Source organism: Drosophila elegans, unplaced genomic scaffold, assembly GCF_018152505.1.
Source record: "Drosophila elegans isolate 14027-0461.03 unplaced genomic scaffold, ASM1815250v1 contig_149, whole genome shotgun sequence".
Taxonomy (NCBI): domain Eukaryota; kingdom Metazoa; phylum Arthropoda; class Insecta; order Diptera; family Drosophilidae; genus Drosophila; species Drosophila elegans.
Genome location: NW_024545513.1, coordinates 11073768 through 11100343, shown reverse-complemented (window position 1 = coordinate 11100343; position 26576 = coordinate 11073768). Strand labels below are relative to the sequence as shown.

Here is a 26576-nt window from a genome sequence, read left to right as displayed (position 1 = left end):
AGAGGCAACAAACACCACTCATTTAATTGCTCATATCTGTCACAACGCCAAGTTCGAGATCTCCTCTTCATGTCATGCTTATTTGCTTGGGAATCTACAAGTTTTTTAGAGATCCCTCAATAGCGCCTCTTTAACAGAAATGTCATATAGTTTAAAAAATCAATAACCTACATGCTAACAGCTTACACACTAATAACAACTTTCATATTGAATAAAAATGAATTTATTTAAACATTTTTGTCACCAAAAAAAAAATTTTGTCTAGAAATATGCAATTGTTTAACTGAAGGCATGTGAGGTGGTTATATGTTCTGTTGCAGTTACATAGAAATTTTAGTTACAAAATATATCGTTAAAAAGCTAAGTTTTAAATAATATCTACTCTAAAAGTTATTAACACTTAATTTTGTTCAAAATTACTTTAGGTTAGGAAAGGAATTGAAATTTGCGTTAAAAGTTATTCGGCAAGTTGTTTTACAACAAATTCCTTTTTAAGTCGCACGCTGGTATATTCTCGATGGTAGATACCCAGAAAGGTTTTGCACTTGGAGCAGTATAGATATTCCCGATTATCCGAGGACATCAGACAGGGCAGTAGGCACAATGGCCAGCAGTTGGCCAACCATCCAGTCTCCAATTCCGAGGCGGCTTTAATTAGTGGACAACGCTTGCAACCGCAGGCCGGGCAAAAAATTTTGCCATCCAAGGCACTCCATTGAAGAATAGGTTCCTTATACAACTGATTTCGAATCGACTTCGCTTTTTCCTTGGCGCATAAACATAAATGGTCCTTCGTGGCGGATACATTGCATGCAGCAGTTGGTGTTTTTTTGCCCTTAACCAGTTCATTTCTCCAGTGTACAGTAATTCTGGGCACATCATCTACCCATTTCACTATTTTAAATTAACCAAAATTAAAAAGGGGGAATTTCAGAGTAAATTTTTTAGTTCAGTGTGAAAGCTAGTTTTGCATTGTCTATATAAATTTATGTAAACGTTTTTCAGTGTGTAAAGTGACTTTTCTCTAATTGATAACTTATTTATGACTTACAACGATCGGCTTTCTCGGCGGTTTGGGACTTCTTCAATATGCTTTTTTTTGCAAGGCAATCTTCAGTGTTTCCATGTCTGGGCACATCATTTACACATTTCACTATTTTAAATTAATCAAAATTTCAGAGTAAATTTTTTAGATCAGTGTGAAAGCTAGTTTTGCATTGTCTATATAAATTTATGTAAACGTTTTTCAGTGTGTAAAGTGGCTTTTCTCTAATTGATAACTTATTTATGACTTACAACGATCGGCTTTCTCGGCGGTTTGGGACTTCTTCAATATGCTTTTTTTTGCAAGGCAATCTTTAGTGATTCCATGTCTGGGCACATCATCTACACATTTCGCTATTTTAAATTAACCAAAATTAAAAAGTGGGAATTTCAGAGTAAATTTTTTAGATCAGTGTGAAAGCTAGTTTTGTCTATATTAATTTATAAAAACGTTTTTCAGTATAAAAAGTGGCTTTTATGTAACTGATAACTTATTTATGACTTACAACGATCTGCTTTCTCGGCGGTTTGGGACTTCTTCAATATGCTTTTTTTTGCAAGGCAATCTTCAGTGTTTCCATGTCTGGGCACATCATTTACACATTTCACTATTTTAAATTAATCAAAGTTTCAGAGTAAATTTTTTAGGTCAGTGTGAAAGCTAGTTTTGCATTGTCTATATAAATTTATGTAAACGTTTTTCAGTGTGTAAAGTGTCTTTTCTCTAATTGATAACTTATTTATGACTTACAACGATCGGCTTTCTCGGCGGTTTGGGACTTCTTCAATATGCTTTTTTTTGCAAGGCAATCTTCAGTGATTCCATGTCTGGGCACATCATCTACACATTTCACTATTTTAAATTAGCCAAAATTAAAAAAGGAGGAATTTCAGAGTAAATTTTTTAGATCAGTGTGAAAGCTAGTTTTGCATTGTCTATATAAACTTATGTAAACGTTTTTCAGTGTGTAAAGTGTCTTTTCTCTAATTGATAACTTATTTATGACTTACAACGATCTGCTTTCTCGGCGGTTTGGGTTTTCTTCAATATGCTGTTTTTTGCAAGGCAATCTTTAGTGATTCCATGTCTGGGCACATCATCTACACATTTCGCTATTTTAAATTAACCAAAATTAAAAAGTGGGAATTTCAGAGTAAATTTTTTAGATCAGTGTGAAAGCTAGTTTTGTCTATATTAATTTATAAAAACGTTTTTCAGTATGAAAAGTGGCTTTTATGTAACTGATAACTTATTTATGACTTACAACGATCGGCTTTCTCGGCGGTTTGGGACTTCTTCAATATGCTTTTTTTTGCAAGGCAATCTTCAGTGATTCCATGTCTGGGCACATCATCTACACATTTCACTATTTTAAATTAACCAAAATTAAAAAGGGGAAATTTCAGAGTAAATTTTTTAGATCAGTACGTAAGCTAGTTTTGTCTATATTAATTTATAAAAACGTTTTTCACTATGTAATGTGGCTTTTCTCTAATTGATAACTTATTTATGACTTACAACGATCGGCTTTCTCGGCCGTTTGGGACTTCTTCAATATGCTGTTTTTTGCATGCTTTGAGGCCAGTTTATGTTCCGGTTTCCGGTTCAATTTAATTTCCGGGTGTTTCTGCTCGGTGTGACGGGAGAGTTTACTATTATCGTTTTGGAAGGATTTGATCTTATTGCAGTGCAAACAGCGCAGACGCTGCTCATTGCCCTGCGGTAAACTTGGCTGGGCCATCTTGGTTCTTCTTCTGATAATTTCAATAAAAGCAATATGTCTACTTTTATTCTATGTAACACAAGTGTTTGTCGACGAAGAAAAATCGAACTAGCAGGTGGGTAAGTTTGACATTAAACTATTATTCCAAAGCCTACTCAAGAAAATATAAGCTGATAATATATGGGTAAAAGGATCATGTTTTTAACATAAGGGTTCTCTATTTTAAATGGATTTTTAATTGGATTTACCTTTTATGCAGTTTTTCCAAACTTTGTTCACAGTTTCATATCGATTGTACTTTTATTGTTATCATAAAACTGTTACCTATTTGAACTTCAAAAAATTCAAAACCATTTTACAATGTTTTTATAGTCAAGACAAACAATATTTTTCAAACAATATCTTGGAAATTAAATAAAAATATGTGTGATATAGTTTTTTAAGGGTTAAAATTTTTGGCTTAAAATAATAAAATAAATAAGAAAAAGTGGCAGAATATTTGCAATTAGAACGAAAGGAGGGAAAAACCACTTGGCAAGTGGCAGTTGGCAAATCCATCCAGTGGTGCACCATGCAATCTTCCTCTTCAATTTCCTTTTGCTGCATTCATAAAACAAACATAAAAAAAAGAAGCGAAGCAGCCTAGGCGAAATCATAATAAATATCTCGCGTAAATGCAACAAATTTGTGGCGCATGCGCAACCAGCAACCGGCTGCTGTTGCCGTGTAATTAACAAAAACAACAGAAAAAACCCCGCACCACCCACTGCACCACCTGCACCACCGCCCACTTTGCCACCTTCGATGAGCTAACCTTTTTTTTTTTCGTCTCTCTTTTTTTGTTTTGTTTTTAACTGACGGCACGCGCGATGCAATTTTTGGTATCTGCAAGATACATTCGCCGCTTTTATGATTTACGCTCGCCTCGCTTTATATAATCGGATCGGCGGCCTGCACAGCCCAATGAAAAGTTGTGTGTTCAAAAAGAAGCATTTCATAATTGAAAATGTTGCAACTATTTGGTAGCTCCACCATCCATCCATCCATCCATCCATCCATCCATCCATCTATCCATCTGTTTGGTCGGCTGACTCTTGGCTGCGTTGCATGTTTGATTTTCTGCTAATGCAATGCGGCATCTTGTTGCTGTTGTAATTAACAGCCCCGTGTGTGCCTTTTTTGTATCTGCGGGAATAAAAGGCATCCAAAACTGCACTTCAAGAGGAAGTGGCCGCATATCAATTGCCTGGAAATGCGATCAAATCACTGCCGGGTTTCGTTCCGAACCACCCCGCAAATACTTTGCTTTTAAGAGGCACCCATAAAAACACAGCCGATAAAGCTGCGATTTTAAGATTGGGCTTTACCACATTAATGGTTCAAATAAGCAGATGCAGTTTTAAAGTTTTTGTTAGTTCTGCAAGATAAGAGAAACTCTGAGAAAACTGTCAGTTTCTTGCTTTTTTTAACAGGTAAAAAAAAATACTGGACTAAACATGGCTTTAAAATTGAGCCTAACATATAAATTCAGAAACAAATTACCTTAAAAATTAGTTATGCTAGTTTTGAGTTAATTTTGAAGGTAGTTTTACTGTAATTTATTTAAAAGGCCACATTTTAAGGCCATGTTTTCGGAACTTTTGTTTCTAAAATAAATTTATATAAATAAAAAAGTTTATGCATTCCTTAAAATTGAAATGCAATTAAGTTAATTACGCCGTTTTGCGTAAGCCCTAAATTCCCAAGAAACCATCATTAGTCATATTTAAGTATGGAAATCGCATTGCGATCAGTTGACAAGCCCAAAAGCTGCACACTCAGGCCTCAAGTTCTTTGGGGCAAAAGGAGAAGCTCTTCTCGCGCGGCGCCTTTCGTGATGGTTAGTTCCCAAAGGTATTCGCTTACCATGTCCGTGATCCGCTATCGCATGTCTAGTATCACTTTCGATGGCCTTATCATCGCTATCATTTCTGGAAGAGGAACTCAAGGGGGGAGAATGGTGGAACTTAGCGCACGCGCATCCAACACCCGAGGAACTCGCACGGATGGATAACTAAATGGCTAAATGGACAGATGGTCGAATGGCTGGATGGATGGATCGTCCATGGAGGAACTCATGTTTCGCCACACGAACGCAGACTGGCTCCAGACGGTCGCGTCATCCGAGGCCACTTTTTACGTAAGGAGGCTGCACTACCCAACCACCAAATGTCCGAGGTATTGTGATTCTTTTGATTGCTTGCTTGGACAAAATATATATACATTTTAAGCATTCCCTTAAATATTTCTAAGCAAACTAAAAGTCACTAATAATTATTACAACTCTGCGACTAAAGAAGAATGCAGATACAACTAAATATTTATATAGAGATGAACATTGAAATTTTAATAATTATTGGCTATAATTATAGAACATCAGAACTAAAAATATTTATTTATTTAATATTATAAAATGTTAAATAAAATCAATTCAATAAGTAACTAAAATTCGATAATATTATATAAAAGTTCTAGGTCACCCGAATTTCGACCCTTAAAATAATATATATATTTGGTTTCGATTGCTTTAGAACTTGTATGCTGAGCTAAGCGCGGTGTCAAATGGTTTAAGATTTTAAAGCGGAAGAAAGAGAATCAAATCTAAAGAAAGTGGGGAAATGTTGAGGAATTGTAGGAGGAAACACTTATTTCATTTTGTCACGCAGCGGGATTTACCGCAATCATCGCAATGATCTTTGGCTCTCTGAAGATCGATAAACGATTGGCAATTGGGTGTCGTCCGTCGATTTCCTGCTTCACACATTAACAGTCGCCCGGTGTCCGTAACCCCATCATCGATTGGTAGAGGTATAACAGAAAAAAACAAAGACACAAACAAATCAACTCCCCAAAGAGTTCACCTCTTTCATTTGCGATTGTGTGCCATGCGTGTGAGTATCTGTGTGATGGTTTTACTCAGATGTGTGCGAGAATTGGTGGGTTTTTTCGACGGTCACGTCCCCTACATAAATATCCATAAAAAGTAATGCTCACATCCGTCCGGATGAAATGCGTTCGTGTTTGGCGCGAGAGCAAGAGCACCGAGAAGAGTGTAAGAAAGAGAGAGAGAGGGAGGGAGATATCGGGAGTAGAGAGAGATAGATAGATAAGGGGGGATCATTGGGAAGGGGGTTGCAGAATATTACTACACATAGAAAAAAGTATTACCTAACCTATGTCATTAATTCAAGTAAGAGAAAGTACTACATTTTTCTAAAAAGAATTTAAGATTTTATAAGTATTTTAATTTTAAAACAACTACAAAAAAAATCACAATTGTTATTTCGTTTTTCGGGACTTATAATAAAACAATTTAACTTTACAATTTAACAATAAGAAAAAACAAAAGTTACCTAATATCTGCAAACTTTTCTCTCTCTGTCCGCATAGTTTGAAAATCTTGCAACACTTTCGTTCATTCTCAAGCCTTCAAGACTGCTCTATCGTAAATCATAAGCGATAAGATAACACCCATAAAAATAAGTCAAAACCTTCACACGATCAGAGCGAAATCAAACAAAGATATAGACACTGGCATACCTGAGATGGCCGCATCCCATCCATCCCGTAGCTCCGACGAATATTCGATGGAGTTATCGGGCAAAACAGGCAGGTGTCCAATACATCGGAGCAAACAAACGGGTATATATATGTTACATATATATATATATATCCATCCCATCCCGAGGGTCCAGGGAAAATACACACAGAGTGTTTTGATTTGTTGCCTCATTGGTTTTGGTTTTTCGGTTTTGTTTGGGTTTATTGCGGTTCAGTTGATTCAATATTTACCCTGCTTATCGAGCACCCACAATCCGGAACCCAGAATCGGGATTCGGTTCCAGATTCTCAGCGTGTCGACTGGAAGAAATAGGTCAGGGGGGAGTTCATTGGGTGTTACATTTTGGGATCCTAAACCACACACTACCATTCTTTATGGAAAACAAATAATACGTAAAAGGGATATATATTTAGAACTTACATATATTATTTACAAAATGTATTTGATTTTTAAAGATCCCATATATAATAACTATATGTTGACAACTAAACAGATTCTTAGGTAAACTGGTTCATCAGCCATTAAGATGTAAAAACTCTTCATCTGATATCCCCAAAGTAATGTAGTATTTTGGAATTATGAGTTGCCATTGGCAAAATCCGTAGATACTTTTGGTGAAGGCTCGTGTCGGGGTCACCACTCAGGTGGCGTCAGTAACCTCCACACGAGTCTCACTTCTAGCCCAGACCTTCCTCGCGGAACGTTCGATCGGAGGCTTCTGCTTAATTAGCCGACTGTTTGGTATCGAGTACCGTGTGGCAAGGTCGCCGGATTCTTTGCCGCGTACCGCCTTGAACGCAATTTACCGGTTGCCATTCGAATATTCACACTCCAAGTCCACATCCGCCCAATACCATCTGCTACCCAATACCCAGCAATATTTCAAGGCCGCTTATGTCGTGCTGAGCGGACCCACATCCTCCCGGCCAATTGTTATTAGTTCTTAGCTTGTGCAAATAATTCAATTAGCCAATTATCATGGCTTGGTCGAAACTTAAAAGTCGATGCAGGTAATACTCTTTGGGATATTTAATTTTTAATGACCTTTAAAGTATACTACTTTAATTTAATTTTTCTGTGCATAAGTGTTATTATATAAAATACACGACTATTCACAAATACTATATTATATGATTTAATACCCTGTTTTTATTATTGTATCCAAAAGCATGCAGATTCATATACAATCCAATCCTCATAGCGAATATATCCGATTGCTAGTACCGCCAAGGTGCTGAAATCAATGTTGCAGTTATTAGAGTGCAAAAGTAAAACGAAGTCATTGCTAAAGCGTCAAAAGACAAATCAATTAAACGCGCCACCCCCGAGTAATCCAAGTGGCCGAGTATCTACATATCCAGTTAAGCACATACACACGTCTACTTTAGATATATTCCGACACATGTGTGGTGGGGCCAACAAACCCATTTAACCCACAAGTGGCCAATGTCTTGTGCTGCGTCCGTTTAATTATGGAAAATGATCATGACAGAGAGCATTTCCTGTCCCTGTCTGCGTTATGTGGCCAAAGTGTCTTTCTCTTTTCCATTTTCAAAGTCCCCAGTCCCCAGACCGTCGTACCCGACCACCTCTTAAAGACCCAAGACCCAAGCCCCAAACCTCAAACCTCGAACCTCAAACTCCCCTACGTTCTTTCACTTTGATAATTTCTCCGCACTTTGGCGGCGACATCGGACATGGTATACATCGTACATCGTATATCGTATAACGCGCATCGCACATCGCACATCGCGGGGACCAATCCAATCCAATACAATCCGCAGCGCTTTGTCTGGCTTTTATATGAGCACATATGTATAGTAGTAGTTGGGCCTCCCGGCTGCATCGATATCTGCTCCCAGAATTTTAAGTACTTGCCGATCTTGGCTGGCTGCCCAAAGAGATCCCAGTTTTTCTTGATTTCCATGGGGTTTCTTGAACCTAACTGTTGCTCCGCTCTCACAGATCGATCAGTTGATCGGTTGATCGTGGGCAATAAGGATTTCCACAGACATCAGACCACAGATCCTCGGCACACGTGATTGCACTACTGATCATCGTTTCAATTGCCCCCAAAATAATGATTAGTACTTGAGAGAGGCCTTTTCTTTTGTCCAAGTTTGATAGAGATTAATAGAAGTTGGTAGGCAGGTACTATTTCTAAGTTAAACAAAATTATTTAATTTTTCAAAATAAGATTAAATTCCATACTGTGCATCTAGACTATTACATACTTTTTAAAGAAATATATTAGTTTTAAGCTATATTTTATCGATTCATAGATCAAAATGTAATAAAAATAAATAATAGCGCTTATAGCTAAAGACCATTAAATCTTTGAAAGGCAAACGAATCTTTGAGATGATTTTACGAGCCTGCAGTCTTCAATGGAGTGCAGTGCATTCCTAGAGTTTATTATCCTGCGACTTCGATTACGATCAATGCGATAGGCTTTACGACCAGCAACTTGGATCGTTAACTGGTTAACTGGGGAGTCCATTAAACCTAAGGGTAGCCAAGCGCTGGCGAACGTGTCAGACATAAAATCCGAGCTCAGAAGACTCAGAAGACCGAGCATCATTCATCCGGAGACAGAGAGACTGGAAATGCGAATGAGGCATTTCCTCCGCTGGAGTTGGACTCTTGTCGATGGATCCGTTGCTGGAATACTAATACTTCACACAGAGAAAAGCAGATCTGGCATCAAATTGATATGAAGAGGTTAAATGTATTTATGGGTAACTTATCCTTATATTTTTAACTTTAATAATGCCACAGATATATTATATTAACAAATTAATTTAAATCAATATCCCATATACATTTGAATTTCCTTTTTTTTTCCAAACAGATCTAGGATCTTTTGACAGATCTTCAAACTAGAGAAATATAGTAATCAAATAAAAAAAAAAACATGCCAGCCTTTTTTCCTGTGCACTTGGATGGCAAATTTCCAGCAGAAGAGCTGCCATTAAATTGGTACTTGATGGGGATGCGATGTGGCCGTTCATGCTGATGTTTCTGTGCTCCATGGCAATGGATTTGGATGGAATGTATCTCCATCTGCAGCTCCAGCTCTTCCAACTCTTCCAACTCTTCCAGCTCTCCGTCAGTTTGCCATTTTTGAGGTCGTCGTGTCTCTCGCACATTTTTAATGCCCGATGTTGGGCTGTGGGTTGCATACTAATCGGGAGGACTGTGGATGATCTGGGCATCCGATGATCATGATGTAAGTGAGACGGGGCAGTCAGCCAGTCAGCCAGTCAGATGATGTGGCTGCTATATCCAGTATCTGTATCTGAGTATCTGTGTATCTGGCTATCTGAGTATCTGCGTCCGCCCACGCAGTAGCTGCGTTGCTCCGTGGGAATCGTTTAAAAGGCAACTACCACACGGCTACCAAAACAAATTTCGGTCGAAAAGGTATTTTATGGGGAAAACGTGAGGATGCCTCGAGGGGATGTGGCTGGGCTTATTTATATGCCAGCCGGATCATCATCAATGGCCCTCGGACACGGACTTGGCCAACTCCAAAGCCCGTAGTCGAACCCTGCACTGGAAAAAAATTCCCATTTTAATCAATTATGGTTATAAAAAAATTCGCAAATTGAATATATATATTTGAAGCAGAATTTGCCATGGACCATTTTTAACCACAATCGATGACATTATTTCAGTTGACAAAGCTAGTTATATTAGTTACTCTCAAGCTTTTGTTTTAATATTTAAAAATTGTATTTTAATAACTTCATCGAAGATCAAGAATTTGTGTTCTTGGATTCAGTTAAACATTTAGATTTTGTTAAACATTAAACTATTGCTTACAATCTTGAATTAACAATAATGGTACACATTTTTCGAGTGTATGCATTCACATTTGTCCGCTGGTGACATAATCTGCTGGCAGCAGCCAGCACTTGAACCTCCAGCAGCAACAACAACATCCTGAAAGAGGTCAAGTGATTGGCCATCTCATTGTGTTTTCTCATCAGGTGCGAGGGCCTTAAGTCCAAAACTCCAGTCCAAATCCGAGTGGCCAAAGTGGTTGGGCCAAAGAAATATGATACGCATTGTGTATGCATGATCGTCCGTCGCATCCACAAATCCACATCACTCTTCGATGATCCATCCTTTGGATCCCCATGTCCATAGGACAGCCACAGCCACAACATCACATTTTTGCATCCACCTGAATGGGAACGTGATCGGTTACAGTCTGCATCCCGTTTCCATTGGCATCCTGAGGAAGTCAGGTGCCTAATTGTTTCCGTCATCTCCAACCCCTGTCTTTATTGATTTCTCCTCTGTTCGGCGGCATTGTGTGGTTAATTTTTGTCACCTGATCTGCACCTGATAAGCAGTGAGATTTAGTCTTTGTCTCTTTTTTTTTTTTGTTTTTTCTGTAAACCTCTTGACATGAGAATCAGCGTCCATAGGGTTTCCCTTCTCGCTTTTTTTTTTAACGCCTTGAAGTGTGGGATCCATTGTGATCGAAGGATTCTGAGGAAACTCTGCAATAGTTTTAGTTTTTTGTAGGTCAGTCAATATTGAATAGTTGATGGATTATTTGGAATTTATTTGGATTTATTGGGGAATTGGTTTAGTATATAAGTTGGATTTGTTTTAGAATTGCTTCGTATTGAATGTATAAGGGTAGGTTTTCTAGTACCACGATAATTAATTTGCTGAGATCTGTTTGTAAATTTAGTAATTGACTTAGAAAATCATTCATTAAATCTTAATTTATTTGGTAAATAACATTATGGAATGCTGAATGCTAAATTTAAAGCTCTGAAAGTATTCCCCTAGAGGTCTCTGATTTACAATTAAAAATCCCCAAAATCACTGATGACAAAGATGATCTTTAATTGGGAAATGCTGAAAGCTCTGGCTAATATAATAAAAGACCTTTCGGTCTTTTCTAGTTAAAATTCAGGCAAGTGCGCATAGCAAGTGGAATGCACGGCCAATGGAAGCGATGATGATATGTATCTTTGGGCAATTGGAGCACAACCGCCCACTGATAATGAAGGGTGGGGGGTACCAGGTACCAGTACCTATCGAAGTTTGCCTACAAGACGCACTGCCAGCCGAAGCGCCCTGCATGCTAATTGAATAAAGCGTACAGAGGCAAACGCATTTCCACCTAATGAACTCCCTCGAATCGGGTTTCCAACTAATTTGCATTAAATTAACTTAATAATCTCTGTGCCAATTGCGTGGAGGTTGAGCAGCGGCTGCAGTCGGGAGGCAGCGTGGGAAATGGCTAGATTAAGTTTATTTTCAGTTATTTTATCAGAGAAACGTTTTGCGGCTGCGGTTTTATTACATGACATATTTGTTTTCGGTCTTTCCTTGCTTTTTTTTTTTTTTTTTTTTTTTTGTCTGCTCGGGGACTCTACGCTCCGCTTCTTGTCACATAATGTGGCGCAGCAATTAAACGAAACGGCCTTACCGTCAAGACAAGAAAATTAAGCCAGTCCGCGCACTTTGCATACCAATTGCTCCGATTCCCCATTTGCACGAGAAGATCGAGCCCGGGATTTAGGGCTGAAAAACGAGAGTGTACAATAAAAATAATTATACAATTGCATGATTTGCTTCTCTTAAAAAACACGTGATCACACAAATTTCAGAAATTTGGCTCATCCATTTAAGAATTTCTTGAACAAGTAACAACTTAAAATATATATATATCAAGTTCCTTAAGCTGAGAGCAGTTCCATTAGTAAATATATAAAAAGAGTAGAATATAATGTGTTAAAGTAAGATATAAATGGTACCATTTTTCGGCGCTAAGAGTGACTAGCTCAAACGAAAAAGGGACCACCGGACTCGAGAATCTCAGGGCCCGAAGCAAGTTCCTCGGACTTGACCCCGTCACTGGGATAGGTCATAATTTTTAATGATGCGCGGATTTGTCTCTTGATCATCTCCGTCATAAAACGAGTGGCAAGGGGTTAGGTCAGTAGCAGCGACTTGCTTGGCCACCCAAAAACAAATCCAAAACGAAGGGAACACAACCAGCTGTCGGCCTTTTTGGTGGAGTGTTATAAGCGGAGACTGTTATCGCATCCCGCCTCGATTTCTTGGGCAAATATTAAACATCTTGTGCGGAGCTTTAACGCCGTTTTACCCGGTACCTCTATATCTTGTCCCGGGTATTTGTCTTTGTCGGCTGATGTTTTGATGTTTATATCTCTGTCCCGATGCTCCACATCCATCACCGTGATGATCTTTACGATCGCGATTCCGGGGGGAAAAAGGGAAACGGGTGGCCGGAACTTGTCGCATGCCAAGACGATTGCGTGTCACAACATCCTCCAAGTCAGAAATCACTATGACTGAGTCTAGAGTTATCTATCAGTAGGGTTCAAAATGATATAGAAACTTTTAGGACTGGTGTACTTGTAAATTGTATGTAAATTATATCTAAATTGTAACATTTAATAGATTTCATCTTTTTTAGATTTTTCCTTGAAGCTCAAAGCATTCTAACTAAGCATTCTAAGTCACGTTTCTTTAAACTATGTATAATCTTGGAAATATACGAATTATATGTTATTAAATCTTTGAATTTGAACTAAAAATCACTTCCTATTGAAATAAGCTTACAAAAAATATTTAATCAAATAAATTCGTTGCAATTAAATTAAACTGTTTTAAGCATATAAATATTGAAGTTTATAGGACAACATAAAGCATCTCATCTGTTAGATGGACGGAAACTCGAAGAGGGTTTGCAGATACTCAGTATATAGATCATGTGCACATATACACATAGTATGCACATATAGCTCTTTTATCCCCCACCCCAGACGAGCGACAAAGTAAACAACGGTACGAGCTTGACGCCCGAACGCAATTCATGGACTACACACTACACACTCAGCCGGAGTCAAGTGGGTCAAAATCAGCATAAAAATCCGCACTGATGTCGCTGATTTGATCGCACTCGCACCGAATGGTAGTATATATACAGAGTATAGAGTATAGAGTATATCGTATCGTATCGGATCGGAATGGATCGGAATGGATCGGATCGGATCCGATTGGATCGCGCGATGGGATCAAGTAAGTTGCCTGGAACTTATTGCAATTGTAATGCGTTGAATATTGATGAGAGAGCCAGCCTGCTCTTGGGGTTGAGATTCGATCGGATTCGGATTCGGTTCCAACACGTGGAGGAAACCAAACAGAACGAACCACAAAAGACCCATTTAAATTGTTAAACACCAGCGGAATCCATTGAACTAAGTAGACGTATAAATTTCCCAGCGAACGATCTTTCTTATAGATTAATGAGCTCCAATTGTCTCGATTATTCGTCACAAAATTTAAGCAAGCTGATTACTTGGGGGCTTTTAAAGAGTTTGAACTTTGAAATAGGCTTCCGTTAAACGTTTGTTTTTTTCAAGCAATGAGTCAATTGTTAATTTTTAGGGACAAGTTTTGTATGTCTTAAAAAAGGAACTTTAAAGTTGTTCAAGTTTAAGGACTCATATGAAAAAAAGTTTTATAAATCGGCCATAAATAATTTAAATGATGTAGTTTACTTTAAAATACCAACAATTGTGCCTGATATATGCAAATAATAAAGGAAAATAGGCAAGTTAAAGAGGGAGAAGATTGTGGTGGAAAACATTGGCCCCTTCTCTGAAAATCTGTGAGCTACTTTCGCTCCTAATGGAAATATCAGCCAGGGGATATCGGAAACGGGATGACGATGACTCTTCCCGAACTATCCATGCATAATTGTGACCTTCTGGCGGAGATAACCGCAGGAATTAAGAGCAAATAAATGTCACAACAGAGGCAAAAACAAGGGAGAAACTACCTGAAAGGGACCACTCATTAGGCAATCGAATTGCAGTTCCATTTCAATTTTCACTTCCACTTCGATTTCGGTTGACCATATCCGTTTTGTCCGCCCTGCCATTTGTGATAATTGAAATTTTCGTATCTGAAAAACAAAACAAAACAAGCGACGTACACAAAACACGAAACACGACGACTGGACTGGACCCTTAAAAGGCGATCGGCGATCTATATAGCCTGTCTTTATGCGAGGCGAAGAAATGCCAAGGCAGACCAAAACCAAAAATTAGGTATTCAATGGGCAATTAAAACGCGCCGGAGAAGATCTCCTCGATCTCGCCCCGTCCCTTTCTAGCCGGGCACGAAGATTTCAAGAAGAAATCAAGCCAGCACAACTGACTGAATACCGACGTAGAGGCATGGCAAAGCATTTTAATATAGAAATTTTCTTGCGGCCATTATTTTAGGCCAACGGCCTACAACGGCCCGAAGTCGAGGCCCAAGTCAGCAGCATACAGAGAACAAAAATACATCTAGTTCGAAGCTTACTATACTACTTTTTATAAGTTGTATAACTATTTACCGAATAAAAAGGTTTGGAGTTTCAATTTAAATACACTTCTGACTGCTGTACAAATTTAAAAGTGAATGAAGACATTCAATTTTCCGAAAAAGTTAAATTTTACATGAAAAAACATATTTCTCGTTTAATAGTTTTAATGTAAGAATCATCCCTGAAATAATAATAATTATAAATAATAAGTTATACTTGTAGTGATGGGAAATCAAAAAATTAAACTTAAATTTAAAATGAAAACAAAAAGGTAACATTAAAATAAAATAATTAATTCAGGGCTCCTTTTGTCACTTTAGTTTCTAAACAAAACCTCAAACATTTTCGTAGCCAGTTTTAATTTTAGGTTTTTTCGGATTAAAAACCTCTCTTTGCATTTCTTATTATTTAATTATAAGCAATTTATTTGTAAACAGCATTTTTCTGAGTGCCTCAGCAGAAGACTCAGAAGCAGAAGACAGAAGACACGGCCAACATCCAAAGTCAATTGAAAAGCCATCGCCGGCGAACCAAAGGGCCTATAAGGTGGTACCCCCATCCGCAACACCCAATATTCAATACCCAATCCCAAATCCCCAATAACCAATAACCAATCCCCATTCCAGTTCCCTTCCCCGATTTTGGTGGCTGGTCAAAAAGAAAGTCGCCTGCCCATTTGGCGTTGACTTTTGCTTTGTCTTTTAACTTTGGCTTCCATTGAAGATTGGCGCAGCAGCAGCAGCAGCCACTGTCGATGTCGATGTCGATGTCGATGCAGTTGGCCATCGACAAAGACAAAAGGAAAACACTCCATGAATCTTTAATGAAGAATCACCAGTTACCAAGTTACCAGCTACCAAGTTACCATGCTACCATGCTACCAAGTTGGGGCCCATAAACGCGCCAACCGCCAATCGTCGCCATCATCGTCGTCGTACATTTTCTTTTATTGAGCCGTGAAGATTCGAATTGTAATTGTTGTTGGATTGTAGTTTTTATACTCCTTATTGGAAGGGTCTCTCAGCACTTAAGTTAATTTTTTAATCATTTTTGTAACCATATTAGGTATTGATATTTGCAAGTAACATTAAGTTATTTAAGTTTATAAATTACCTTTGATTTGGGAACTCTAAAAAATTATTCCTTGATGAACTTTGGATAGTGTCAAAATCAAAGTGTTAAAATCAAAGTTTCAAACTAATCATAAATTCTCAGTTTAAACTTGCCAAATATAGTGCTGTTTTTCAGGTTAAGTCAATATTAGTAAACAATTTTTAAGTGTAATTTTGATTAAAGCGTGTGAACTTAAAATAAGCATACGTTCTTAAGAATTTGTTAATACTTAGAATACGTTTTAAACTCAATTGGTTTTAAGGTTGTAAAAAATTTAGGAGTTACATCTCAAAAGTATCAAAAAACTTGTTTTCCAATACCTTCTATATAATCGTATTAAATTTCTTCTAAACAGGGTATTTTCTACTTCGATTCACAAATACAGGCACTCATCGTTTCTGGTTTTGTGTTTGGATGTGATTTCGTATTTGGCGCGGCATTTGAAGACGACGTCGCAAAGCCAGAAAGTCGGAGAAGAGGAGGCAGCAGCCACGGCTGCTATATAGCCACTATAGCCATCAGCCATCGGACATCAGACATCGGACACCTTGGACATCGGACTTGGATGGCGTGCCCAAAGCCCAAAGCTCAATGCCCAATGCCCACTGCCCAATGGTCGGAGCTCAAGAGCCCGATGCCCCATCGTGCACCCATCGCAATGTTAATGTATTTGGAAATCGTGCCCGGCTATATGCTCCCCCTCTCGCCATCTCGCACACTCTCTCTCTGGACGTCTCTTTCGCACTATGTCTCTGGGGATTTGAGAAAACCAGAATGGAAAGCTTTCTCCAGTCGAATCGAATTTAAAATGCTCTTTGGTTTTAGGAAAAATATTACTACATATTAGAAACAATTCTGACAATCACAATAATGGAAAATATAACTAACATTAAGAATTATCATTTTCAAGCAAAAGCAATACTTAAAGGTTTACGAAATGATGTGGAAATAAAATAATTTGCACTACCAAAACTAATACATTTCAATTTGATAAGGAAACATTCAAACATTAACTAAAATATTTAACAATGTAACAAATGACACAAAGTTTTCCATAAAAACACAAAATCAAATTGAATAACTGTATTCAAATAGCTTTCATCAATAGTTTCAGTACTCAAAAAGACACACAAAATTGTCTCTCGATTTGCGTATAGAGTATGAGAAATGAAAGAAATTTATGGACAAACTATGCATTATTAAAAAATGATGTGTACATGCGGTGCGTGGCTCGTTTGAGATTTGTTTAATAATCAAAATTCATTAAGCGAGTGCCGGGTGTATCGGTGAAATTAAGCACCCATAGATACATTATTTATCGCAGAGATGGTCAACGAACTGAACTGAGCCAAACGTGGACCGAGAAAGTTTCGAGCCACGATTCTGACCCAAAAAGAGATGGTTAGGAAAAGTATGGAATTCTCTGATAGTTATAGAAAAGTAAAATATTGTTATAAAATATATATTTATGCCTTTCATTAAACAGTTCAAAAATAAATAAAAATAATGAGTTTCTATATATCTATCTTTAAACACTAAGCTCTGCATCCTTTTGGCATCTACCAAAAGCCAAGTGACATGTGATATGGTGCTTGTAAAGCTTCCTGCCCAGTTGGAACCATAGGAAACAAACTGGACAAAGTGAGCAGGACCATGTCCACTGGGGGCATTACAACGTCTTGTTTCCAGTCGGACTTCCGATTCTCGAATTACGCCTGAAATGTGATCGAATTTCGAAAAAAAAATAAAACGGAGAGGGAGGGCGAGGAAAAGGAAAGGATCGATCGGCGGCGAAAGTTTAACTGCCGCCTTCCACTTGATTAAGCCCTTTTAGCCAATGCAGCCAGGCTGACGACTCGACAGTTTAGGAGCCAAGCAGCAACTGGGAAACTGAGCGAACTGAGGCCAGTCTCCTTTGGCGATTCTGTGAACTGTGTGGCGGGGTAACCCGATCCCAGTCAACGATCCGGCCACTCAGGATCTATCCTTTTTTGGGCCAGGCTGACGGCGAGCGCGAAGGGCCACCGCAGTGACAGGTGCACCACCGACACCACCATCAGTAACAGTACCACCATCAGTACCAGTACCACTGCCAGTACCACCACCACCACCACCACCACCACCATTGTCAGGATGATGCAAGGATGCACCTTTGTGCAACTGCAAGGGTTGCTGCTGCTAGGCACTGACAAAAATAAATAGTCATTTTATACTTTGTGACCAAATTTAAGCATTTCATTGTAGACTTTTAAGTTTAACTTATATTTTTCATTTAAAAGTCTAACATCCCTCAGCATCTCAGGAGACCTTAAAACACTGCTTCAAAGATTAAATTAAATTGTTAAGCAAAAAGATTATTAAGCTTAGAAACAAATACAAGTTTTTACGATTACAACAGTTTTTAGTTTTAATAACTTTATAATCAATATATAAATTATTATATAAAAGAAAAAGATTTCTTTCAAAAACTCAATAAAATCTTTCAGTGAAAAATCTTGTATAATTTCTTAAACTGCAATTACATTTATAAGGTAAATTATTCCGAGTGTATGTACTTCTGCTGACACTTCTCCTGCTGTTCTGGCCCAACTGTCAGGATGCACAACGTGTGTCTCGGCCGAAAGAGGAAAAGAAAAGGGCCCAAAGAGCGCGGGGGGATATGGGGATGGAGAAGACAGGTTCTGAGGCACAGGTCAGGGCAAAAGGAAGCTGAGTGCCGACCACGTTCGTTCAACTGCTGTCAGGATACCCGACACAGGACTCAGCACACAAGACACCTGACCAGTTGCCAACGATCGGAATAGGCCAGGATCCAGGATCCAGGATCAACGCTCGACACGGCCAGTTTATTGAACTATTGTATCATCCCTTTGGACTTTCGGGCTTCAGCTGCCAAGCAGCAGCAGGTTCATCCACTTCCCTCGATAGAGAATTACGAGTGGAAGGTATACCATACATGGTTGTGGAAAAACTGTAATTTTGTACAATGCTAATTTAATGCTATGGTAGTCTTAATATGGGGTTTACTTGATAAATGCAGGAGATAATTTTTTAAATGATGCTGAAGTAAATATAAAAAAATATTTAAGGATTGAAAACAATGTATATGAAATACAAAAATAAAATAAATGTTTTCATTCTAATAATGAACATATTACAAACATCTCAAATCAAAGACCAAAAGAATTAATTTGCGTAAAAAAATGACTCACAATCTCAATATTGGATCTTCTAAATACATATGTACGTATATTTTCTATGTTTGTCTGTATCTCAATTTTTTGTCTATCCATAATCTTTTTTTGAGAGGTCAGCTTAGAGATTGTTGGCACTTGACCCTCACCAGACTCACAAAAAATAAAAACAATTTTAAGGATTCTGCAGAGAATATCCCCCCATCCCAAAAGAACCAACATCCCATCCATCGATCCATCTGGTCTGGCAAACAGAGGAGCGCTACAGTCAAATATCGATTACCAGACCACCACAAAAAAAAATAACTGAAAAAAAAAATACAGGAATAAGAAAAAAGCATTTGCAACAAGGTGTGTCTGCTCTTCGTGAATGTCTGCTGTCTGCCGTGTGCTGTCATCACCATAATCATCATCGCCATCAACATCGACCATCCAATATTGGAGTTGCGTCGTTGCTGTGTCAACAAATTAATCAGTTCAAATACGAGATACAGATACAGATACAGCGTTTACGGTTACATTTGAATATGCAGCCGTCATCGGAGACAACAACAGACAGTATTCCCCGTACGAGAAAAATATCTGTTAACCACTTCTACTTCCACTTCCACTTCCATTTCAATTTCCATCTCGCACGATACCAACTTCCTATACCAACTATCATATCCCATTCCCATCCCATATGATCCTGGTTCGTCGTGTGTCGTGTGTTTTAGTTTTAGGGTTGTGCGGTTGAGTCAATATTTTCATTGGCTTTGGCTGCTGATAAAAAAGCGAAATCCAAATCGAAATCGAAATGCTCCGGACTGCAGATGCATTTTCCGCGCACGCTCCGCTTGTTTGCGCTGCGAGGGTGGGGCGGGAAAATTTGATTGTGGGTGAGGTGGTACACAGTAAGAAAAAAAATAGCCCTTGAATGTCAAAGCTTCATTGGTATAGGTAGATTTTATCTGGAAACGATTAAAGCAAAAACTAAGTACTTTGTATTAGCATACAAGTGCCCCAGCATTATTAAAATATAGTGATTCTTCCTGTCCAAATTCATAGTAAGATGCATTATTTTTCTTAGTGCAGATAAAGATAGTTGCCATAGCTATCAGCCGATTGGGTTGGGCCCAAGTCTCTCTCGGCCGGATCGCAATCTGGATGGCAGGGTGGTTCGGAACTCCTGCTTGAATCCAGGCAACCGTTAGGACCAAAAAAAAAAAAAAAAAAGAATGGAAAATAATGGGGCGCGACTGAGCAAACTTTGTGGAGTGAGGGAGGCAGACAGCAGCTAATGTAAATGAGCAGCTGAAAGTCAAAGAGTAGAGAAGAAGCATGAAGTTGCGGGCTGATTATAAGCACACGTGAGCAAGGATAAGGGTTAATGTCTGGAGCGTTTAGGCTACAAAGAATTCACTCTTGCTTTTTTCGCACCTTTCTTTCTAAACGTGAAAATTATTATTTTTTTTTTCTGTAAGATGATTTCCGATCTTTTAAATGGTTATCCTTTTTTAAGAAGCCATATATTTTAAATACTTTAGATTTTTTTTTTTGGAAAAATCTAGTTTAAAATAAATCAGTTTTAAAATGGTATTCTTAAGCTATTTCTAAAAAAATATTTAATGCATTTATTTTCAATGCCCCTTATGAAAAATATCTTAAATGTGAATTTAGTATCCTCTAAGGCAACCAATTACCAACTTCTGCAGTGACTCACTTAAAAACAAGTTTAAATCTCAAGTATACATCCCAGTTATACAATTATCGATTAAATCGAAGCCTTGTCATGTCTTTAGCTAATGCAATGGCAAATCGACATCAAACATCAGCAATGGGCCAAAGTCGAAATGGGACACTTTTCTATACATATTATAACCTCCCTCCCTCACCTCCACATATTTATATATACTCCTATTTATAATATTATCAGGAAAAAAGATAACGGGTGAGCAAACGCAATTCAGACTCTCAAAGAAAACCACACATGAGAAACGCAGAGTCTTGGTATCATAAAAGTGGCGCTGTTCTAGGTAAATAGAAAAAAGCACCACCAAAAGTACTCCCCTCATCACCTTTCGGTGGTTCGGCATTTCCGTGGGCCCCCTTATCGGCTGGCAAATCATCGATCATCTCAAATTCACGATCCATCATCATTAGCCAACGCATTTCGGTTCGTTTTTGCGATAAGGAATCGAAATGGAGGTTCTTCATTCTCCAGTTGACTCGGTTTCCATTTACGATTCTACTCTCCTCTAAAAGAAACGGGGGTTTTTTCTTGGATATATCTTGCGCCATTTGGACTTATCTTTAAGACATAGAAAAATTAGGAACAACCTCGATTTGTTTTTGGGTATATCTGAACGAAATTATTCAAATGTCAAGCCCATAGATCAAAGATCTTTTAAAATATAATATCAAACCAACTTGGATTTCTCAGCTATATAGTTGACCGCTTTAATGACTTAAGTCCATAAGCCGTCTAAAAATAAGTTACTGCAGTGGGAATCCACAAAAGACGAAATTAAATTGGTTAGAGTCGAATAAAGTTGATTGCAGTTGAGTGCGTCTTGAATTGTGTTTTTATCTTTATGGTTTGGTCGGAAAACCATGTCACGTGCCCGATTATACGTCCATTTGTATAGTACGTCTAGCCGGACGCTGGACGAACGATCCGTCGATCTGGTTACCGATTGCACCTTTTATGGAGCCGTGTACCCACCGGGTGATTATCTCTGGAGGCATCTGGGTGGGTGTGTGTGTGTGTGTGTGTGTGTGTGTGTGTGTGTGTGAGTGTGCGGGTGTGTGTGTGTGTGAGTGTGCGGGTGTGTGTTGTAAGAGGCCTCGAAAACTGATAGTGCGACTCATAAACCTATCGATCTATAGCCCCAAAGATAACCACCGAACGAACTGATACGTCCGGGGGTTTGTCACTTCATTCCTCCCATTTTCAGCGTAGTCTCAAAGTATTTCCGAAATTATCACCCAGCTATATCTGTCGCAAGTCTGTAGAATGTGGAGCCTCTCGCTGTTGTCTCTGGGCTTTGGTTTCAAAGACGCTGGAAGCGATTTTTAAGCCCTCAGAAAGGCGCGTGATATGGTTGTGTTCTCCTCTGGCCCCTCGATCGATTCCCATTCCCATTCCCACTCCCATTCCCATTCCGATTCCGATAGATTCGCCGTGATCGCTATCACGCACCCAAACTCCTCCTTCTCTGGTTGACTCAGCTGATTTGGTGTGGTGACTCACCAACCAAATCATCACTCTTAGCGACCGATTCCTATTCCGATTCCCAATAACCGAGGCTATAACTCTCTCTCTCTCTCTCTCTTTGTCAAAAACTTATTCACACCTTCGTGGAGCCCAAGTGATCCTAACTTACGTCAGTGACTTGTGCATGGGGATTTTGCCTGATACTTTAGCCAAAAGATCAGGAAAGATATTGGTAGATAGTGCCCAATACTCTCAGTTATGACGTAGATACAGTTTATTAGGTGCCATGTTGGTTTAGTTACAAAGAAAATAAACCTGATAATGGAAAATTCGGTGAATTTTAAAGTCCATACATTGCATGTTTTGGTAATTCCTATTCCTTGAAATATACAAAAATATACATGGATTAACAACAAAATATAGTTGAGTCATGAACATCAAGAAAACTCTTTCTGTTTTTGGCTTTTCATTAAAAAATATGAAATTATATGGAACAAGACATAACATAACATACTAGAACAGGTAATTTTAAGTAAAGTCGTTAATTTTTGAAGACAGTTCTCCGTGCAATCGATGGATGCTCCCTTGCTAAATCGAAAATTGTTTCCACTTAACTGATAGCGAGTCGTAGCTCTGTAATCGTTTGTCCATTAACCCCAAATCGGAATAGCTGCCATCTCGGACCACTTGTACATCGCTCCAAAAAGCCCCCCATACCAAACCCAAACCCGAACCCAAAGCCAAACCAAAAGGCCGACAATCTACAGTAATCGCCATCCCGTGTAGACCACGTAGATGTTCTGCTGCCGGGGGGCGAATCAATAAAAGTCTCACGCATAATTTATAAGGCTAAAATGGCAGTGGAAATGGCCGAGAGGTGAGGTGATATAGTGGGTGGGTGGTTCGGACTGAATGGTTGAGACTGTATCTATTGTCAGAGTATTGATTGCTTAACCACCGCTACGAGAAACGAAACGCAACCTGACCAACCTGAAGAAGACCCATTCGGGGGGATAAAACATCGCTGGGTGGATAAATGGGTGGGTGTTGGCCCTACACAGATACCAGATACCAGATACTTTAACGGATACACAGATACACAGTTGTTGCCTGGTTACCAAAATAAAAAGCCATGAGAATTTGTACATAACAAACCAAAACATTTATAGGGGTTGGCTTTTTCTGGGATATGGGCTTTAAGTTCTGGGTTCTGGCCTCTGGATTCTATGCTTTGGGATGGTATCCCATTTTGGGGGGAGAGAGTAAAGATACCTTTAGCGGATGTTGCGACCCTGTTCCCATTGGCTAAAACCTGGGGTACCCGCATGATTTCATCACCTTATGTAATCATGGGACCTCGAATTGGATGCAAAGTGGAGGCCCGCGGCAGACAAATCAATAAAATGTCTGTATCTGTAGCTGCTGCTGTTGGTTCTCCCAGTTTTCACCGCTTTTTTTTTTTTTTTGCTGGTGTATCTGTATCTGCAGCTGTGGCTGCGAATGGCTTTTTTGTGGTTCGTTGACTAAATGCGGGCGCGTGCGTTGATGGCCAGAGAAAAAGAGAGCACAGGTTCAGGTATTGCCATTGCCATAAACACGTGTACACACATACATATATAAATATGTACGAACATATAGTATATGTGGTGCATTTTAGACATCCAGATGGATACAGTAGATACAGTGGAAAAGACTTGAAATGGACCCTTGCTACGAGAGTGTAAATAAAATTAAAGTGTAAATAGAATCTCTCAATAATCAACCCATGAGATATTTATGCATTATTTTTCGGATTCTCCCTCCTTTGCTGGAATACCCTTTGATTTAAGGCTGAAGATTTCTAAGGTTTCCTTTCCAAATGCTTTACTCTAAGTAAACTCTTGGGATAAGCTTTGAAACTTTTATTCAAATATGAAAGTATCTCTCAGATACATTATTTTTCTTGGGATTCTTCTCCCTGAAGCGGCATTGTATCTAGACTTTTGTCGCATTAAATTTGGAAATTTTGCAAGGATCCTTGAGATTTCTAAGATCTAAACTTTCAAGGCTCCTAAGAAAATGTATATCCTTGAGAATCCTCTTTACAGGCTTCACTGTACCATGAGAAGCTTTATGCTGTGTATCGAATCAGAGGAACGCAAGTACATAAGATGTACATAAACATTCACACACACACTTATGTAAATTGACTGTCCTGCGCAGCAGCAGACACACACACCCATACATGCATACACACAGACACAGACAGAGATAGCAAGCATCCAAAAAATGAGAGCAGGCTGCTGTGGTTGGTTTATACATATATATAATACATATATACACACAAACACAGGCACAACAAATCTCAACGAAGGAGGCGCACACACACACGCAGACACCCCAAAAAAAAACAACAAAAACCTGTGAAAACGAAAGCGAGATAGTGCAAGAGAGCGAGAGAGAGAGGCACACAAATACATTAACAATAGTGAAGCTTAAGCCTCTGCTAGCGTCGCTGCTCACGTCGACGTCGACTGCGCCCAATTGCCGCCTCGAAATTTATCAGCTAAGATGTTGCTGCTGCTGCTGCTGCGAAGTCGTCGACGGCAGAGCTCTCTCTCTCTCTGCTCTCTCTTTGTATCTGTGTGAGCCAGACGAGTATCTGCGCGAGTGAGATTGTGTGTGTATGTGCTGCTGCGCTCGCAATTACAATTACACCTGAGTTTTTGTTGCTGCTGCTGCTGTTTGGTTTTTCTTCTTTGCTGCCGACGTCGCTGCCGGCGTCGCAGTCACCACTTCAATTGAATTGTAATGAGGGGGCTCTTCTTCTTTTCGCCTCCTACAGCATGCACTCAAGAAAAATAAATTATATATTTGAAACAATCAATTTAAGCAATCAGCGAAAATATTTATAAAAGGGTAAATTAAAAATTTTCAAATATTTTAATTTTAAAATATTATTTGGACTTTTAAGTTGAATGAACACATACATACATAACAGATCATCTTTTCATCAGAACTTTACAAATAAAGAATACTTATTTTCTTATAAGTAAACAAATATTGAGCTACTTAATAAAATTACAAATAAATACTTTTTATATTTATTAACAACAGGTTGACAGTATTTTTAAAATATTTTCCATGATTGCTTTATTTAAGAAAAGTTGATAATAATATTAAGTTTCTTCAGTGGAATATGAATTTATAAATAAAAATTTTAATACATTAAAAGTTGCCACATGTTTTTTTAGCGGTGCATTTCTCTCGGCCACTTTTCTTGTCGTTGGTTGTTGGAAAATTTGTTAAATTTTCGTCGCCAGCTTTACGGGTTTTTACATTTTGTTTTTGTGTCTTGCCGCCTGCTCCGCCCCTTTTTTCCCCCATCCGCCCCTCTTAACACCCCTTCTTCTTGCCTGTTTTCTGTTGCTTACTGTTAATGCGTTTTACGTTTTTATTTCCATCGCTTTTTCGCCGTTGTGGTTGTTGTAGTTGTCTCCATCTGGCTCTATCTTCAACTCTAATTTGTTTAAATTGTTTTTTAATTAACTGTCAGTGACATTTTCTTTTCATTGTTTTTTCGTGTTGGGCTTTTGTCTTTGTGGCTTTGCGCTGTTTGGTTCTGGCCATAATAAAGCTGTTAAGGGAAAGCAACTACTTTTGGTAGTAACTGGAAATCGGAATTGGGTTGCAAATCTGACAAAAACGAAAATAATGTCGTCGAGTAATGCTGCAATGTTTTCGTTATTTTGGGAAAGGCGGTAATTGAATATCTCTTTAATAACAATTTATCAAATAATGTTTTATTTGTAGATACGTGTGTGTGTTAAAAATATTTATATATTCGATATTGAAAATTAACAATGCAATTGATTTATAAAATGAATTACATTATATTTTTATTTAAATGGATAAGGGAACTGGAATCTTTAAAATTAAATTTGAAATTAGTTCTAAAAAGAGAAATATATATATATTTTTTAATAAATAAAATGCATCTCAAAGATATTGATTTTTTCTTAGTTTTCATGATTCCGACATAAGTTCTTTGAACAGAGCCTCATCTTTACAAGCTTAGATTATTTCGTTCTATTTTTAGTTACCCCGAATATGAGCCAATAACAAATGGTCGTAAATAATTCCAGATATTTTCGTCTATTTCGGCTAACAAAAAACCTACTTCTGAAGAATGCGCTGGTGATGGCCGAGCTGTCCAGGCCCTGCCACCCCCCAATTTCCTTATCGCGAGTACAAGATTGAACGGCGCGACGATGGCGGCTGCTGCTGACCGCCTATCTAATCGCATTCGGTGAACGGAGTTTCCCACCGCCCCCCCCAAAAAAAAAAAATCACC

The 26576-nt window shown here is 38.5% G+C and overlaps 1 protein-coding gene across 4 annotated transcripts; it reads right to left on the bottom strand.

Moving 5' to 3' along the window:
- Positions 1–270: 270 nt before the first annotated feature.
- On the bottom strand, positions 271–2879 carry LOC108137067. 4 transcript variants are annotated; one of them, XM_041710680.1, is made up of 8 exons: positions 2564–2879; positions 2310–2411; positions 2056–2157; positions 1796–1897; positions 1551–1652; positions 1297–1398; positions 1052–1153; positions 276–894 (listed from the first exon to the last, which is right to left on the bottom strand). In XM_041710680.1, the coding sequence occupies exons 1-8, from the start codon at positions 2784–2786 to the stop codon at positions 458–460; spliced, it is 1272 nt and encodes a 423-aa protein (XP_041566614.1). In that variant the 5' UTR covers positions 2787–2879; the 3' UTR covers positions 276–457. The 4 variants fall into 4 exon arrangements, with proteins under 4 accessions (XP_041566617.1, XP_041566616.1, XP_041566615.1 ...); XM_041710683.1 differs by lacking the exon at positions 1551–1652 and having other exon boundaries at positions 271–894; XM_041710682.1 differs by lacking the exon at positions 2056–2157 and having other exon boundaries at positions 273–894.
- Between the last annotated feature and the right edge of the window lie 23697 nt (positions 2880–26576).

Bases quoted from the DNA above. Each gene is read 5' to 3' on its own strand.
- LOC108137067 (XM_041710680.1), bottom strand. From the start codon at position 2,786: ATGGCCCAGCCAAGTTTACCGCAGGGCAATGAGCAGCGTCTGCGCTGT. The intron at 1,898-2,055 runs GTAAGTCATAAA...AATTTAAAATAG, and splicing joins CGCCGAGAAAGCAGATCGTT to TGAAATGTGTAGATGATGTG. The intron at 1,399-1,550 runs GTAAGTCATAAA...AATTTAAAATAG, and splicing joins CGCCGAGAAAGCAGATCGTT to CGAAATGTGTAGATGATGTG.